General features: G+C 36.0%; 1 protein-coding gene across 8 annotated transcripts in view; it reads right to left on the minus strand.

Moving 5' to 3' along the window:
• gria4a (glutamate receptor, ionotropic, AMPA 4a) overlaps nt 1-19,035 on the minus strand; it is an 85,093-nt gene that overhangs the window by 18,740 nt on the left and 47,318 nt on the right. For all 8 annotated transcript variants that reach the window (XM_015341635.2, XM_015341632.2, XM_015341631.2 and 5 more), the window contains 6 exons: nt 18,493-18,651; nt 13,241-13,408; nt 12,231-12,335; nt 10,365-10,475; nt 4,783-4,989; nt 3,455-3,828 (listed from right to left, as the gene is read on the minus strand). In XM_015341635.2, coding sequence (XP_015197121.1) covers nt 3,455-3,828; nt 4,783-4,989; nt 10,365-10,475; nt 12,231-12,335; nt 13,241-13,408; nt 18,493-18,651 — 1,124 coding nt within the window. The remainder of the gene's footprint in view (nt 1-3,454; nt 3,829-4,782; nt 4,990-10,364; nt 10,476-12,230; nt 12,336-13,240; nt 13,409-18,492; nt 18,652-19,035) is intronic.

Consider the following 19,035-nt stretch of genomic DNA (forward strand, 5'->3'; position numbering starts at 1 on the left):
TCAGTCCTGTTCCTGTCATCTAAAGAATTAAGAGTTCACACAGTATTCTGTTCCTATAGTGCTAATTATAAAAGGCACCAATGAGGAAACCTAACACTAGTGCAAATTGGCTGTGACTCAGTGAAACATATAAAGGCACATACTATAATGCTAGCAGGGCATGAACAGAACTGTAAAAAGCAATTAATTTCCCAAAGACCTCTGAATCCCTTCTGAATGAAAGAAACAAAGCCCCCGCATTGGAACGGAAACTAGAAAAGAGGTAGCCCTTAGCATGAAAACTGTCTCCTGCATTTTCAAAGGCACACCAAGCAAGAAACTTCTGTTTCTAATAAGAGCAATCTGGCGCCCGGCAGCTGTCAAAATATCTCAATACTCACAGTCACTCAAATTATGTGCTGTAATCTCCCTCCTGAAATGAGCTGTAGATAACAGTAACATTGCTCAATCACAATGGCATTTTCCCAGCCATGTTATACAGTACCTTACCCCTAAATCTAGAAATACAGTCACCACAAACGTTTTCTCTAAAAGCGAGTTATTGAACTCAGCTTTTCAAATGGAAAGGATTTTAATGTAAGAGGGGAAAAAACAAACCAGCCAATCCAACAAAGTGTTGAAGGGTACTCAGGTTGCATATCAAAAGTGGAAAATAACCTCTGGTATTTCCATTACAAAATTGAGGTCTGGGCATTGTGCAGTTCTGGGTTAAGAAAATCAAGCCAACACATTTCAGTACTCTACAGCATGTTTAAAACTCCTGCCTTGGGAGACATCGGTTATAAGCTGCTGAAAGAGTTTTATTCAGGCTATCACGCTGATTCAAGGCACTGTAATGCTTTTAACAGAGTTAGTCCATAAAATTCAATGCAATGTTCAAGGCAAACAATTACATTAACTATTCATTAAAATCTATTAATTTTGGCAAAAAAGTCCTAAAAATTTTCCCATTTCTTAGTTGTGTCATCATTTTCCCTTGGTCATTCACCTTGCTTTGTCAGAGATGTATCCCGCTTTGAATAGACTAAGTTGAACTCACCTTAATTATTTCTTTTATATGACCCAGAAAGACAACAGAAAAGCTCACATTACGTAAAAGCTAAATAAATTATTTAAAGAGGGACAGAAAAATGAAAGATTTTAATCTTTTTGTAGAAGCGACTTGATTTAATCTGAGTCTCAATAAAATTAAAGCCCAGGAACAAAAACTGTCACACCAATGATATGATAGTCACAATGTTGGTACACGTGCAACTCAGAATGTCTTAAAGACATTGCAATATTGAGGCACCTTAATATCTAAAAGTAATAGAAAACAGAAACAAATATTATGAATCTTGTAAAGACTCATGCATCAGTAAATAATGGTACCTTATATTAAAAGGAGAAGAGTTACTGACAGATGGGAACCTACAGTGTATACTGAATATTGACAAGACCATACATAAAGGAGATACAGTTAATTATAGCTGCAGTAAACCCATGCTGTAGATAACGCAAATTTCTGTCGTATATATACTGAGAAATCACCAATACAAATCAGCACAAAATATTCAAGCTGTTATCATAAAGCATGTCTTATTAATACTGCAAAAAATGCAGGACAGAAAAAAAATTGAAAGAGATCATTTGATAGTGGTTTAGATAATGTTACTGTAAGTAAAGGCATGTCAAAGACGATTATATTTTATTAACAGAACAACAAAGCAGGTCAGATGTCAGACATTTTAATTGGAAGATTAAGGGTTAAATATTTGAGATAATAGCCAATTTCTCAGTAAATAGGACAGGATTTACAGAACCTACTTACAAAACTGAATTTGACATTAAACTTTATTTTTTACAGGTATGATCTGTGCACATAGAAATCCTAAATTCAAACGTCTACTTGGATTAAATCAAAATTATAGCTCCTCTATAGCCTTTGTGATGCTATAGACGTGATGTAATGGCACTATTATTTTGATTGCATTCTTGGTACCTTTAAGTCCTGGGTGGCTGATTTTTGCTTCTGAGTGCTTCTCGTTCTTTCTCATGAATGCCCATTTTATCTGGGTGGCTGGAAAATATATTCTCCTTTTCAAAGAATTCAGAAGTTAGACCTCTAACAGGACATGCATGTTACCAAAATGGTGAAAGCATGTTACAGAACGACGTCTAACATCGATTTGGTAGTAAGCAATGAAACCTAGCCATAATGACTGAAGGGTATGGCAGATTCTCGCACAACAGAATGCATTATTTATGTACCTGAGAAGTAGGACAGGTGTAAATGTATACAACAAGCTACTGCCTGTGGGATGATTGGGTGGCTCCTTTACTTAAGTCTCAACCCAAGCCACCTCAGCCCCAGAGAAACATCAGTTCAGAGAAGCAACAGACAAGACTGCACACAGTTTTATAGAAGACATTACAGAATGATGACATGAATTGAACAGAGAGACAAGATTAAAGGATTTTACATTGAAGCATCACAGATTTACACAAAGAAGCATGAAGAAGCAGAACAACATTGCTACAATTTGGACGTTCAACAGTGAAGTTCACAGACAGGATATGGATATCTCCGTAGCGCAAAAGAAATAGTAGTTATTGACACAGTGCAGACATAGTAGTTTTTACCGTTCATTACAAAACTATCGTTTCTTTAGTTATGAATCGCAAGGCACTCAAAGTCTTTCACCACTACAATGGAAGAGCCTGTCCATTTGCATACAACTTAGTTAAAGTCCTTTTCTTCAGAAACATCTGATCAATTTTATTCCACACCCTACTGGATACCCTGTAATACTTTTTTTTACTAAGCTGCATTCTAAAGTCATTAATTATGAAAGCTAACTTCTTACAAATGTTCTAAAAATAAAGCTTGATTTTTCCACTTGGTGCATTAAAAATTTATATACACCAAAACCATTGACCGTAAAATGCAATATGCAGCAAAAACACGGTAGTCCTCCAAGCAGGATAGAAAATACAGCTTTAACTCATGCATTTTACAGTCTGGGCATGGTGTATATAAGTTACTATACACACGGTGAGAGACTTTTTAATCAAATCAGCAACAATTTGTTCGATAAACCTTACCATGACTGTTAAAGATTTAACAAGAGGTATGCTTTGAAATAAGAGGATGACTTAGTATAGTGTAAATACAGTTGAGAGATCTCCGTTTTTTTTCTTATGGTAAGCTATTAGAGATATGATAAATGTTTGTAATGTCACAAGGACTGGCAAATCAACATTTGTTTCCTTTATTTGAACTACGATTTCTCCCATCTATTACTTTTGTTTCAGAGATAGATATCTGTACAAGCCACTTATTTTAAAGCTCTACCAAGAAAAAGATTCTTTCCTAGATTTTTAGAACGCAAAGAAAAATGGTCGTAACATATATGCACCATGGCATCCGTGTTTTGACCATAAAATGCCAAGAGATAAAAGCTGTGTGACCCACCTTGGTGAGATATCGCATCCTTGCTGCATAAAAGCACCCAGGGAAAACCAGAGGCTGTTAAAAATACCGAACTCATTGGGAGGCTGATCGCTTGGCGGCCCTTCATTCCCATCTTCTGGTTCTTCAGTGTGCCATTCGTATGGGCTAAACCGGCTGACAAGGAACAGCACCACACTGACCCCAATGTAGGCAAAGACTATACACATCCAGATTTCATAGGCCAAGGGGTCCAAGAAGGAAAAGACTCCAGGTTTTGATTTCTGAGGTTTCTTGATCATGATGGAAATCCCCAAGCTCATGAAAGGTTTGGAAAAGTCAATAACCTCTTCTCGTACCAAGGTGATGGTGAGGGGTGCAACGGCGATCTCTGCTTTCTGCGGATGAAACAACAAAACCTTATTTATGCTTTTCCTGTTTTAAGGATAAAATTGAACATTCTGGTATCGCAGCCAATAATAATCTTATTTAATTCCTTAACTTGTTGGCAAGAGCTCTGTCTTGAGACAAGGTTAGCTGCATATTACCACAGAATCATCTTTAAACTATTTTTTTAAAGTACACTGTATAGGAAATTGTAGCTTATTAAAATATATAACATACATGGTCCTCTGACAAAGACATACAATTTCAAAATGAATGTGGTTTTATTACAAATATCTCTGCCTTCAGATTCCTGTCATGGCATCTTATTATCTTTTCAAAGTCCTAGCATACTTGGCCTTTGCATTTATTCAGAAAATTTATGGCAAAAAAATCTTTAATGCAAAGTTTAATATATGATACAAATACGGAACTGAAAAAGATAAATGCTTATAGCTCAAGAAGGAAATTGGATAGAGCTGAAGTCTAAAAACATGTCCTACAATTTGAAGTTCCATGGAACAGACTGTGTTAGTGATTTACAAGCAAAGTTTTCTGGAAATCCTATAAATTAATCCCAGAAAGGAATTAACATTTAATCATAAATGGTTGTGACTTTCAAAATAACAAGTATACAAGATGGTTATACTGTAGAAGGTAAGTTACTCCTTTGGGGTTTTGCAGGGACATTCCTAAAGAGGCCACAAGGAATACATTTAGTATGTACAGTATGTGCCTATTTTCATTTCATTAAGGCGGTCAAATTCTAATTTATGTGACCAGATGATCAACAGAAATGGACTGCATACTTAATATTTTAGTGTATGGCATTATAGCTTTGGCTGTAAAATGAAGGGGACAAATCCCCTCACTTATTAGGATTGAACCAGGGAGGCTGCTGTGAGGGTGAAGATGGGCTGAAAGGCGGGGTGCATGAAAAGACATGCATACCAAGAATTTCTCCTTACCCCATATACCAGTTCTCCAACCATCCCATTCCATATTTTGGTTTCTGGGTCTCTGGCTCCATATTTCCCATCAGGCACAATAGATATCTTGTACTTGATGCCAATGTGCTTGGCAATCTCTGATGCTAGGTCCACGCAGTAGCCTTCATACTGATCATTCCCTTCAAACATCTCCCAGTTTTTTTTCAGCATGACGTAAGGGCCTTCCTAAAACAACAAATGACAAGGAGATAAAACTGACCAATGAACACCTTCCCATTTACAGAAGACACGAAAATGTGAATCAGTGCTGAAAATACACAACATACAATAAACTTGTACAGACATATTGCAGGTTGAGTGTCCCCATATTGTATAGAAAAAATAGTTCTAATATAATCAAGAAGGTTATTATCCTGTCTCAGAAGCTTCACTAGGAAGTTATGGCCAGTAATAAATCAATGTTTCTATCGATAATAAATTTGAAAAAAGATATTTTTTGAGGTAACAAGCTAAAGAAACATAAATTAACAATTGTGGAGTGATTTCCATTCTGCATCTTTTTTTTTCCAAAAAAGTCACTCAAATTCAAAAACTTAAACAAATCATTTCTGCCTAAATCTGAAAGTGTCTGGAGTTTTAAAGCTAGAGGATAAATCAATTTATTTTTACTTAAAGTATATGTTATACAAATGTACAGTATAACAAAATTACTCCTATTTATTGAGGCTACAGTTAAGGATATTTTCTATGTGGGATCATACAAACAACACAACGTTGTTAGCTATTAGTGATAAAATCATAGTTTCCCAATGGAAAACTGCCATCAAAGCTTGCCATCTTGCTAGCTTTCCAAATTCTTAGCACAGTGTTCTTTAATGATTTGTCTCGAAGGAGTTCCATTCTCAATGCAGAGACCCATTGCCATTGGGTGAGCAGCTTTCTCCTGCCCTTTCCCAGTGTCACATTAATTAGTTAAAATGATTTGGTGTGAGAAAAATCAAACTGAACACTCATGTCTTGATTGAGTGCAGAATATCTGAACACCAGCATGAATGTTTTATTTGCTTTGAGGCTCTTCAATTAATGTTCTATAAGCAGAGCTAAAGAACATATTTCACATTTCACATATTTCACATTTTGAGCTGAAACAGAATCAATTATGAGTTACTTTAAAGATGACAAAGGCATTTCTCTGCTTGAATCTGTTTTAACCTCCTTAGAATCTAGGATCTTCAATGCTTTCATGATCAGACTATGAAATTATTATTTTGTTAAATCTGACTGCACTTTAATTTTTCTGACATAGCATATGTTAGACTGCTCAAATATTGTTCAGTTGTACAGTCTGACATTTCCTGATTTTTCAGAATGATCAATCTGTGTAACAGCCTTCTTAAATATAATAGAAATATTTTATAAAAACATTTAAAAGTGCTCTCTGGTAAAATAATAATAGAGAAAGAGGGCAGTGACATATTGCTAATACTGGTACTTCTTTACACGCAAGAAGTACTTCACTATTTTATGATAAAGGTTTGCACCAATGTCCAGGACATGATCAATGATCATATCATACTGCCTGTAACATTAGACAATGTGTCACATTTCCCTCTTTCCACACAAACATTTTCCACATTGAATAAAGTTAAAGCTGGGACAGGAGGTGATCATTTGGACACGTTTGCAAAGAAAAGCATTAAAATATGAATGATGTAAGAAAATAGAAATGTCTAGAAATCTCCGTATGTAAAATTACTCCTGACCATTAAAAAAAAGATCTTGGCACTCCTTGGAAAAGATCTTTGCAGGTTCTACAAAGGTTCACTTGTAGTCTTACATTTTGCAAATAATTACAGATGCTAAATAAAATAAATTAAATAATCATCTGAAATAAGGAATGTGGATCTTAATTAACCAACAACTGCAGGTTATTTATCTTGGATAAGAGAGCACCTTAAATTGTTTTTCTTCAGATGCTTCAGACATTTACCATGGTCGATATGTAGGACAATTTAGTAAACTACTGTACTTGGACTAGCTTAACTATTTCTAAGTTGTGGCTATGGAATATGAAATTCTAATGGGTTTTTTTTTACCATGGCATACAGGTGTCAGTGCTACCAAGGATTTTAGGATTTTTTACCGGTTACAAAGCTTTTATATCCCAGAGGAAAAAAAAAGAAACTATTTCACAAAAAAAGATAGAAAGGTCATCAGAATACTTAAAATTAAAGAGTGAAGTATTAAGTTGGTAAACTGTAATGTCAAAGCTGTAATACTTCAACGAAAACCATATCGTATACTAAATATAGTAATTATGGTATACTAAATTTACATTATTATAGATAAGAGCTTATTTTTTGGTCCTTCCAATTGAATCTGTGAAATTAGTCAAATATTGTACATTTACATTTCTTCAAATATCATATTGATGAATTTGTGCTTAATACTGGGCACAAGCACTCCATGGTAGAATTCTATCAACGTCTTTGAAAGAGTGACAGTTCCTCAGATGGAGGTTAAGTGCTGGACATACTGCAAAGCACAAAAGTAACAGGATTTGCTGAAACAAATGGTTTACATTCGTAACATGAAACAAGGGTGCAAGCCAGAGATGTATGATCATAAATGGCACAGGATATTGTCTTATACATACAAAATTGTCCTTTTACATTCTGAAGTACGTTTCACCAGCACTTCTGATTGCCCCCTTCCTTTGCGTAAATGCAGCAGTCAAACATCACTGGATGCTATTACTTAACATTCAAAGAAGACTTTAAAATCATGTCATAAGCGCTTTTTTAAAAAACAATAAATTAAAATGAAATAAACACCACAACCGGTTCCATTTTCTATACATATACAAATATGTTTTAATACAGTACATCTGCTTGTAAACACTGATTTTTAATATATGAGTGGCAAGAAAACCATAAAATGTTTGAGAAAACTGTGTGAGACAATTTCAATAGTTAAAGAATGGCAAAATGGAGATAGAATTCTAATCTGTAAATAGACACAATAGCAAGACAGGTATTGCAAGAGGTGTATATTTAGAGATTAAGGAAGTGTTCTGAGTAATATCAGGCTATATGTTTGTGAGCATATGTTTAGGTATGTATAATTATTCTTGATATTTGATTTATTGCTTATCTGTTGGTAAACAGGATGAAAAAAAGTTTCATTTTGCTGTACTGAATCTTCTGAAACAGCACTTTTTTGACTTTGCAGTTGAGATGATCAATGTTAATTACCAGGCATTGTTCCAGTTCCACCTAACACACAAATCCTGTACAGTAATTCTCGCTGAAGAATGTTATTTTGAGAATGTGTAAATAGTATGGCTCAACATCTTCAGTATACAGAGTTATTGACCATAATAATTACTGGTGCATCCTAGGGCTTTGTCTTAATGATTAAAAAACCAAGAACAGACATTCCTCACAGCAATAAGGCAAGCTAATTACTCCAATTACACCATGCAATTTGAACAATCTATGCGTTAATACTTTAAAATTATACTTTTTATTATTACTCGTGCATTTTCTAGACTTTAGCTATTCTACTTGTGACACAATTGCAAACATTTTAACGTACTGTATATGTTCTGGCTCAAAGTTCTAAGCAACAAATTTAATTTAACGGAAAGAACAGACTTGGTGTTTCTGTACTATCAGTATAGGAATTGTTTCCCAAAAGGCATATGATTTGAAAAACATATGGTATTTAGAGCTATTTGTTTAAGTTCATCTACATTCTCTTATGTAAGTTTTAGTAAAAAATACAGCACAGAGGATACATGGCACAAAACAATTTTATTTCTTCACTGGCTTCATGACATGCTGAATATTTCTCAAGCATGAATGAAAAGGTATTTCATTTGTATGACATCTTGGCCGTCAATCAAATGCATTTTGCTATATTTGGATAAAGCTGCATTCACTAGCTTGTCCTTGGCAATGCAATACTATTGGTTGATATTTAACACAAGCTTACAGTATTTCAGGTATTTCTTCACAGTATGAACATGAAATAAAAGACAAGGTACAGAATAGCCTTACTTGGCTGTTCTACACAAAAGAAACCTTCAAACTGAGGAGCTATAGCTGTAGAGCTAAAAGAATGACTTTGGGCAAAGTTGTACCGCATGTAACTGCTTTTGGATTGTATCTCATGGAGGACCACTATACTGTTAACCACCAATGAACTGTTCCCTGTACACAATTTATAGTACAGTCGGGTGATGTTATCTACATTACACCCATAACATTGCCAGAAAACAAACAAAATATTTTATGCTCACCAAAATAAGTGCTTAAAAAGGTCAACAACAAGTGATTTCACCTCATGAGAGTGGAAAGAGATGTAAGCACATACACATAATATCTTTAACTGACTTGAAATCATAAAGAGGCTTCAGCAATTACCTCATGCAGCATTGCATGGGCACTCAAAAATAGAACCAATGTCTGAATGTAAGTTCATGATAGCACTTCTAAGCTTACAAGTATAGTTTAGATAACCATACTGCTCTTTGTGATGGAAACACAATGGTGTAGCCTGTCTGGTAAACACGTGACTTCAAATATAGAACCATTTCCATTCACCACAGGGCAGGGTACAAAGATTGAAAAATACGGCATGGTTCTGGGGAGACTGCATACTCAATGTCCAAGCAAATTATGTCTGAGGTTTTGTCCAGGAAACAACCAAACCAAAGGTGAATCCTGAAAAAATATTTTTGATTAAATTATAAGTGTGATGTGTCACCAGTCTTCATCACAGACATCAATCTTAGAAGGGCTTCTTGTAAAATGTCTCACTTTGTTTGTGGAAAAGAGATGGATTGTCCAGTTCATCTTTAAAGCAGCAACAGTCCATACAAAATGAGGTGTATAATAACCATTATACTTGAAATACTTGAAAGCCTTTAGAAAGGAACTTTTCCAGCATCTTGGTTACTCTGTCCTTTTCTGGATCAATTTCTTAATATTGGATTCTTCATCAGAGGCTGAAAAGAGGAGGATGCTGCTGAAGTATAATTCTCGATTACCTTGTTATTTTTTTTGTATAAAAAAGGAAATGGGACATTTTGAATTCCATGCACACATAAGAATCTCCATTAAGAAAAACTATTTTTCAGTTAAAAAATAAAATGAAAAATACCATTTTAGAAATGCTTCACGATACAGAGTGAGCACAGCATTCTTCTTGTACCTTAGTAGCACAGATGTTCATATAAGGTAATATTGATAATCATATTTGCCAAGGTACATTTTTTGCAATGTTCAACAGATAACATGCTATGAACATTTGTGAACATTTGTGAGCATCTTGAAACGTCTACATGATAAGTCAAAACAGCATTTGATTTATCCCATTTTTAGTATCCATCACCTAATTAAGATTCTCAGTTGCGAGTCTGGAAGCTACATCAGAAACACCAATTGACCTTTTTCCTTCTGCATTGTTTTTTCTTTTGGGGCAAAAAAAAAATAGAATGCCAAAATAAACTTAAACCCATTTATATACTAGGGTATACAAAGAAAACCAAATTCTAATTGTGTTTTAAAGATAGAAGAGACTGTGTAAGATCTTACCATTATTGTAGTCACAACAACGGTTCTGTTCTCCATGGCAGCAGTCTCATTGGGGAGCAAGATTTCATTCTGGATCAAAACCAGTTTGTCATTGTCATTCCAGTAACCAATCTGTAAATCACAACACAGTCACAGAGTTACTAAACTCTCAAGGCTGTTTTATTTTTATATTTTGGATATGAGAAGCAACTGTACCTTCCTTTTTATGTATGCTTCAGTGATAATACTGCGGAATGTCAATTCACTTTTAATATTCCCATTTACTTGGAAATAACCTTGGAAATAACCTTTTACATATACTGTACACAGCAATATCCCTTTTCTTACGTATACTGTAGTACTGTACATACTGTACAACTAAAGTGCAGCTGAAGTTTTAAGGAAAAGAGCTAAACACATTTCTAGGAAACCATAAGATAGTAGAAAAAAGTAACAGATATTACTAAACTAGTTCAGTCAATTTGATGCACAACAGATATACTTGGACTAGAAAAACATCATGTGTACAGTATACTACTTTGCCAACACAAAAGACAAAACTGAGGCAGTGATATCATCTTCTGAGGCATGATACACTAGAAAGGAAAGGATGCACAATAAATGAAAGCACATTTTTTTGTAGCAGCCAACAATTCATATGTTGGGGGAAAAAACCTCTGTCTTGAACTGGGTTCCTGCTAACAGCTCAGCATGAGAGCAAAACAGGCAGATTTTCCTAGCTGACTAATGTGGGCTTCCTTTCCTTGCCTGTACTACTCTACTTCCTGTGCTGCTTTTCCTTTCTATTTGGTTACTAGGGAGTGCACAGTCCAGACTGACAACCAGTATTAAACAGATGAAACTTACTGTATTAAATTTCATCTGTGCTTTAACAGTCATCAGCATTTTTACTTCCTATCAGACAACACTGGTTTGCATTGTATTCTATCATCTTATTAATTATACCACACTATTTTATAACACAATGTTCCCAACAGTATAAGAATTATCAATACTTTTCTTGAGACTCATATTTAAGTGGGAAGGGAAAATACTTTATACTTTTAATCACTGACTTAAAAAAACAATGAGAAAAGCGGATTAATTTATTTTGTGATTCATTTCCAGTTTTGAAATTGGAAGGTTTGTTTTTACAATATTCAACAGAGAAAAAGACCATAATAACACTTGGCGTTTAACATCTGTTGAATTCCTCTCCATTTCCTCTATTTAGCCAGTATAAATACTATTAATTTAAATGTGCAGCTGCTATTGTTATTTAAAGCAATATCTAAGCACAGATTTGAAACTACACTCAAGATCTAAAACTGCAGAAGCTAAAGAAATGCTCTTGGTAACCATGGAAACAATTTTCTGGATCAAAGAAAATCTGCAGTCTGCAGAAATTATGATTTGCAGCTTTGCAATGGAAAATGATTTGGAGAAACTTATTCGCTTCTTGGAAAACATCATTAAAAATTCACATGAAAGTAACGTTACTCATCCACGCTCAGTGTAAGCTTTATATAAAAAGCATTAAAAACAAGTTAGAATTCCATTTGAAATTATGTATTAAAATCAGAGTTTTTGTTGATGACTAATTGGACAAGCCTTCCCCGTAAGCCTAAATGACATTTTTTATAAGCCCCATAAAATCTTCTGCTTCCAAAAATGTATTAATTCCACATCTGTAATACAAAATAAATACAGTATGATTGTCTAAACAGAAAAGTGCATTGGAGCTAAGCTTTCTCATTCTAAGGACATAAGCTAGAAAGTACACATAAAAGAAAGAACACAATGGGTCAAAAAGTCTAGTTTTGTCCAAAATAATTAAAAAGTAGAAATGACTAAGTGAAAAACTGTAAAAAATTGTTATGATCATACCCTTCGAGGTCCATTACTTTTCAACTCAAATACATCCATAGTGTAGTTAACTCTCCGTCCATAGTGGTCAAACTGAACATTTCCCGTTAAACCTTGGATACGAACCTTAAAAACAAAATCAGTATAAAACATTAGGGACACTATTTGCTGTACTTTCAAAGTTAATAGGAATGTGTTTCTTCATCCCCTTCAGTACCAAAACTGGAAGTAAGATGATAAAAAGAAAATGACAACAACCAACATTAATTAAGCAATATATTACAGACAGGGTGATCAGGGCCGAATGATAACAGAAGTACAATTTGTAAGACACGGGCTTCTGCTGTTAATGATTGGTCATAAGACATACAGGAGCACAGAATTCTATTTTGATTTTAAACTAAAACTGTAAAATTTCAAAAATATATGCGAGTTTCGATGGATTTAACCAACTTAATTTTTGAAGGAGACCAGTGTACCTTTCCCTTGTAATCATACAGAAGTTAACACACATGAATTCTAAATTTGTAGCAGGGTGGTTAGACCTGTGCCCCAGGATCTCGCCTGTCAAATTACCATCAACAAGGGACTCACGAGAGAAAGATGACCTTGCACATAATCTAAATTGTCTGGGTTTGTGAACATTTTCATTTCTGTTGTTTTATCAGGGCAAATGAGAAAGAAACGGTGACATCCGGTATTGCAACTTTATGTGTTCAGGTCTCAATGCAGATGGAAATAAAAAAAAAAAGAGAAAATACATACAACAAGTGTGAAACACGTTTTGCATACTGCCCGGGACTGCAGATTCACATTTCTCAAAGTTGCACACTGAATAATGCTGTGAAGAGCTGGAAAATGTAGTGAATCGGGCACTCTTACTAGAGGCAATGTCATCCCTTCAGGTGTTGCACTGGCAGCAAACCCTTCTGTTAAGGACATGGACCACCTACAGTACATATTGTATTCATTGAAAGGGTCTCCAGCTTATGATACTGTACATCAAACCTGAAAATGCTGGGACCTCCTACCTGCTTCAGTGTTCTCTCCATGTCAATCCCCTGATTCCAGGGAGCTGCCGGGTTTGCAAGACAATCTCCTGCATTCCCTCTCCTGGAGATGTCAATCTTCTGTCTCCGAAGGTTGCGAAATGCTTCTGCCATCACAAGCACTCCATCGTATGTCAAAGCAGATGTGTACTGGCAATAGAAAATTAAAGTCCTGGCTTTATGCAATCAATCTAATAATACAGTGTATTAAATTACAGGGAAGATAGACTATGTGACATGATAAAGAGCTCATTTTTAAATTGAAGACGTTTTAAAGAAGGTGCCCCCAATCTTAGCCCCAGAAGGACAGTGTTTCTATAGGTCATTTAGTAACCTGGCAGTTAATAAGCAATATCTGTCACAGAAGCCGAATCCCACTTCCGTGGGGTGTGTTGTTGAAGACCCTATGCATGCCGGTATAATCCAGAAGTGTCTGGAGAAGCACATCAGGGAAGGCACAGCAAGGTTAGGTCGAGTCGACAGACAGGGGGTGGTGAAAGTGGTGATCCCACGCACAGAGAAAGGCCAAGGCGACAAATCCAATAAAGTCCAAAGGGGTAGTTAGAGCACAGTCCAATGTCCAATGCTGGGAGGTCCATCCGAGACGAAAACAATAAAAAACAGGAAACGGGGAACTAGGAAAACGGAAGGTTAAAACCATGATGGGGCAAGGTGCTCCGAGCCCCGGACTCAGAGGTCAGGACGCCACGATAAAGCCTATGCTCTCGGGCTACTCCTAAGTCCTAAAGCGATAGGTGGGCTTTCGGGTGTCTGTCTTCCAAAGCTGAGCCCAGAACTGCGGAGACACCGGGCTTAAATAAGACAAAGGGGATGAGACACAGGTGAAACTACTAGACTATGAACAATACAGAAAAAGGTAGGGGCGCCCTTTAGAGGAGGGATGACGACCATGACAATATCAGCTAATTTATGGCATAACTGGATCAATTTAAGTTTTCCCAAGGGCTGTAGGTGCTACAACTTTACGGAAGCCTGGAAAGCCGGCACACAAATTTCCTCAAGGACCAGGAATGTTGACCCAAGCTTTACAGTCACAGAATTAACGGGGTTTTGGTACCAATTGCAGCATATACTGCATATGCTGCTTAGGGCTTAATGTTTATTTTGGGTTCATTATTTGTTGTCGAAATCAGTCCATAATGATCTGATTTGATTGTGTAATTGACATTTTAAAATTCAAGCAAGTTTCATCTCAGCAATAAGAAGAATGGAATGCAGTAGTTTTAAAGGGAATTGTATAATAAGCAATCTGACATAAGAGAGAAAACTGATGAAGAGCCATTATTGAAATATAGGGTCACATTTACTTTGTTAAATGTTGTTTAATAAGCTATTGCTAATTCATCAAAGAAATAATTCAGAAGTTTATAGAATGCTCATTCATCCCTTACTTTAAGTTTCTCAATGCATTGAGTTCTGACAAGTGTTGTGAATACATACTGCAGGTCTAGCTAAAAGTTGTTCGTTGAATAACAACGTTAAGTGATAACGTTGAATGTCATTTATTAATCTTCCCAATCCACGTATACTGTACAGTAATCACAAAATCCAACAGTTTAAATTACAGTGGCTGACAAAATACATAATTAATACCTTGGTGCAAAAGAGTGTCCTGGAATTTATCTATTATAGTGTACATCTTTGCTTGAGAAAGCATGATACTGTAGGTACCTTCAATGTAAAGGCTACTGGAAGTACCACACTTTGAATATAGCTCAAGGAGAATCAATGGGGAAAATATCCAAATCAAGCTGAAGTCAAGAGAAAGCTGAAATGATGATATCCTAAATAATTAAGACACATTCATGAGTTTTGCACATGAATGACAAACAAAAGAAACACTGAATACTCAAACCCCAAGTCTAATTTTGTCCCTGTGCATTCTGAGCACATCCTGTACATAAGAGCTGACTGTAGAGAAAAGCATAGGCTTTCTCTTTTAGTTCTGGCATATCTCTCCTATAACACAATTCCATAAAAGCACTGAAGGATCACAGAAGGACCACATCAAGGAGATTAATGAGAAGAAAATCCTGATACCGATTTAGGGCCAAGGCATCTCATGTATTATTCCACTACATAAATTTAACAAATTACACGTGACATTTAAGATATCTCTGTATTAAATAATGACCACCCTGTGTGAACAGGCTAATCCTTGAGCATATTGCTACTGTATTTTAACACAAGGGTCCTGTCAGCCATTTCCCACCACTATCACACACAGAGCAATACTCAGGTAACATTTGTTGTGGGCTAATGAGACTTGTCTCACATTCCTGAGCACACCCATACAAAACACCGTAAGTGAATCTCTTGGGTATTGCCATTTTGAAATTTGATAAAGGTTGCTTGGGGTTTGTACATTCTCCTCATATGTATGTGGGTTTCCTCCGAATGCTCCGGTGCCCTCCCACAGTGTAAACACACGGCAGGTTAATTGGCTTGAGTGTGTGCGTGTTTGTGTCTGTGTGTGCCTGTTTGTCTACGGCTTCCCCCGTGACCCTGTATTGTATTGGATGATGCGGTTAGAAAATGGATGGTAGGATGCTATTATCATCTGTTCCTCATTGAGTTCAGCAAAGGATAGACACATCAACAGGGTGTCCGCAGCAAAGAAGAAAAACAAAATATAAAATAAGGTTGGTACATCATCTTAAGGCAAATACAGAAAGAGTAATGCATTTACATCTATAAAGAATGCATTCATGTAAAAAAACAATCATCGATAAAAATACAAATCCTACTATTTTACAAGATCCATGCAAGGTAAGGCTAGAAAAATTATATTTAAGACCACAACAACGGAGACAAACACCTAGATCCATAGTTCTAGGAAACCATTTGTTTTGCTACCCAGAGAAATTTGTATTGTTATCAATGTTTTGCTTAACTCTCTTTGATTCCTAGTAAGTTAAACAGGCCCTGATGCTGACTTTCTGTCCTGATGCCATTCTGAAAGGCCTCCAACTAGCACCAAACAGATAACATGCATGCCAAACATTGTCTTCTGACTGAACTAATCAGTGGGATAAATATTTCCAAAGGATACTGTTTAATAACCCTTTGAAAAAAACACAATAACACTTGGCCTGCTGTCTGGCCATTTACTAAAGAAAGTTGAAAATAACAAAATAAGGCATGACTCATTTCCACTGTGTCTCTGAGATGTCTCTCTGACAAAGAAAAGAAACATTTTTAAAAATATATATGCGGTTAAAAATAAGCACCAGTATTCTATTTCAAATGGACCAATGTGGTATACTACATACTAAATATTTTCTCAAAAAAAAATATTAAAAAATAAAATTAGTAACCCACAGCAAGTATTGCTGAATATAACATACATTAACAAAGACTGCTCATGACAGTTTTTGATTAAGAGTTTATTTTTTAAAATGTGTCTCCATTCCATAAGCTTTCTTGGTATTGCCATGAGTATTCTCATAGTTGGAAGTAGCTCTCTCACCATTATTAATTTACATTTAGCTTCCTCTCTCGTATCCAATGACATGAAAAGTATATTAATTAAAAATAAACCTCTCTGCAATCCTTCAAGTTTCTTGTACGTACATGAGTACCAGATGGCAAACCTCTCTATGTTTGAGAAGTTTCTGTGCCCAGAGGAGAAAAAATACAGTCTAATAATATATACTGTATATTTGCATGCAACAGTGCCATTTTATATGTGTGTGACACTTTTGTGCATGACTAAGCCATTAGTTTCATTTTCTTACAGAAATGTCAGGAGTCCATGACAGGAGCCTCTCTGCTCAGTTTATGGTGAGTACAAGAAGCCAGTCTAGATGGTATGTGCACACCTGTTGATCCGTGCAAACTCATCAACACTAATAAAGCTTATAATTTCAAAGCTCTTTTCTCCTTCCTTAATGGCCTCCTCTCTGCACAAATTAGTCTACTGGGATCTTTTAACCTTGGCTCGCCCTTCTGCAGTCAGAATTTTCAGAAGAGGCTACTATACAGCAAATTGCCATTCACTCTTAACGCCTGAAGCTGTTTTAGCACAGACTTGGTTAATCCCTGGGTTCTTCAGGTGTATCACAGTCCAAAAGGTTACCAACACATTATTCTGCACATGGCCAGGCTCTTATGAAAGTCTACCACAGGGGATGTTAGAGGTAATAACGTATTCTCTGACTCTGGAATATCAGTGACTTTGAACAGGAATGCAGAGTTTCTCAAAAGTGAAAACCAAGAAAGGGGGAAAAACAGTATGCTTAGTGGGCTGGTTCGTCATCTAAAGGCAAATTCAGAAAGAGTAATACATTTACAGTACAGGAATAAAGAATGCATTAATTGTAATAAAAAAACATCAATGAAAATACAAATCCTACTTTGAATTATGTTGTTTACATTAATTATATTGTATATATTTTTTTAAACTGATATATAAAACAATCAAAAATATGAACACATAATCTATACGAATGTTTGCATATGCACTGTACACATTTATATGATTGACAAGTATTAAGGCCTTTAAACAAATTTGTTATTTTCTGGTGACAGTTTTAATAAGCATCTCTGAAAATAAATTGGGTCACCCTGTCAGAATGATTACTGTAATGAGTGAAGGACACTGCGTTAAACTGGAACACAAACAAGGATGTCTGATTTCCTTTCCCATGGTGTGGGTACAGCAAGAACTGAATTCATTGCACTGAATAAAAGAAAGCAGTGATTTATGATCCTAATCTTTTGAGGGCACAAGAGGTTCTTAACCCACTGAACTCTCGAGCATCGTGGTACGATCAGCTTTAAGACATTTGACTAACCATGGAGAAGCCCTCCACACAATACCTCAGAAGAAAAAAAAAACAACTCTCATAATGAAAGCATAGAAATGGGAAAGCAGTGGTGTGCAAACATTTCCAATTTGGATTTTTCGGTGGTTGTCTCTCTTTGGATCTATACATTGTGTGAACCGGTATAACAAAAAAAAGCTGTCTGCAAGGAGGATTGACAAGGGTCATTGACAGCAGTATTACTACCTCCTAACCTTATCCCATGAAAACAATATCTAAGCTAGATGGGGCCTGGCTAGTACCGAGATGGGAGACCTCTTAGGAAATCTATATTGTTGCTATATAGATGAAAGTCAGGCTTCTCAAGTGGTGTTCAAAACCCTTGAGTTTGTTGAATACCAACAAGACAGTAGTGGTTACTGAGGTATTTAGCAGCTTTCACCCTACCTTTGGGGGGCTCTCTGACCCTGGGTACTCTCTCTGGTCCAGCTTGTTCCAGCGCTGCATGAGTTTAATCACCATGGGGGTGTTAAAATCCACAAGCTGGAACCCTGTTACATTTGCCCCACCGTGCATGAACCTCTCCAGGGAGATATCCTTAAACCCCTGCAAGACAGAGTAGCCGCACTTCAATAAGCGAAGATATTGAGCTCCTGGGTCTCTACACCTCAGAACAGTCTGCCACGGCCAAGCCCTTATGAAAGTCAACCAGTCTTTTATCAACTTATGCAGACTTAATTTACTCTGCTGCACTACACTTTACTGTGCTTATAGCTTAGTACACCACAGTAATCCTTAACTGCAACATGACATAGTTATTAGATAGGCATAAATATGGGTTATGTTGCATGTTATTCAAATAGTTCATAATTTAGTTTAGTCTTTGAGCCAATTTTGTATTTCACACAGAACCTTTCCACAGCAAACACCTTGTCAAAATGCTTTATCATGTGGCACAAAGTGACATGGACAGGCATTGTAGTGGTTTTT

The sequence above is a fragment of the Lepisosteus oculatus genome, chromosome 5, assembly GCF_040954835.1.
Source record: "Lepisosteus oculatus isolate fLepOcu1 chromosome 5, fLepOcu1.hap2, whole genome shotgun sequence".
NCBI lineage: Eukaryota > Metazoa > Chordata > Actinopteri > Semionotiformes > Lepisosteidae > Lepisosteus > Lepisosteus oculatus.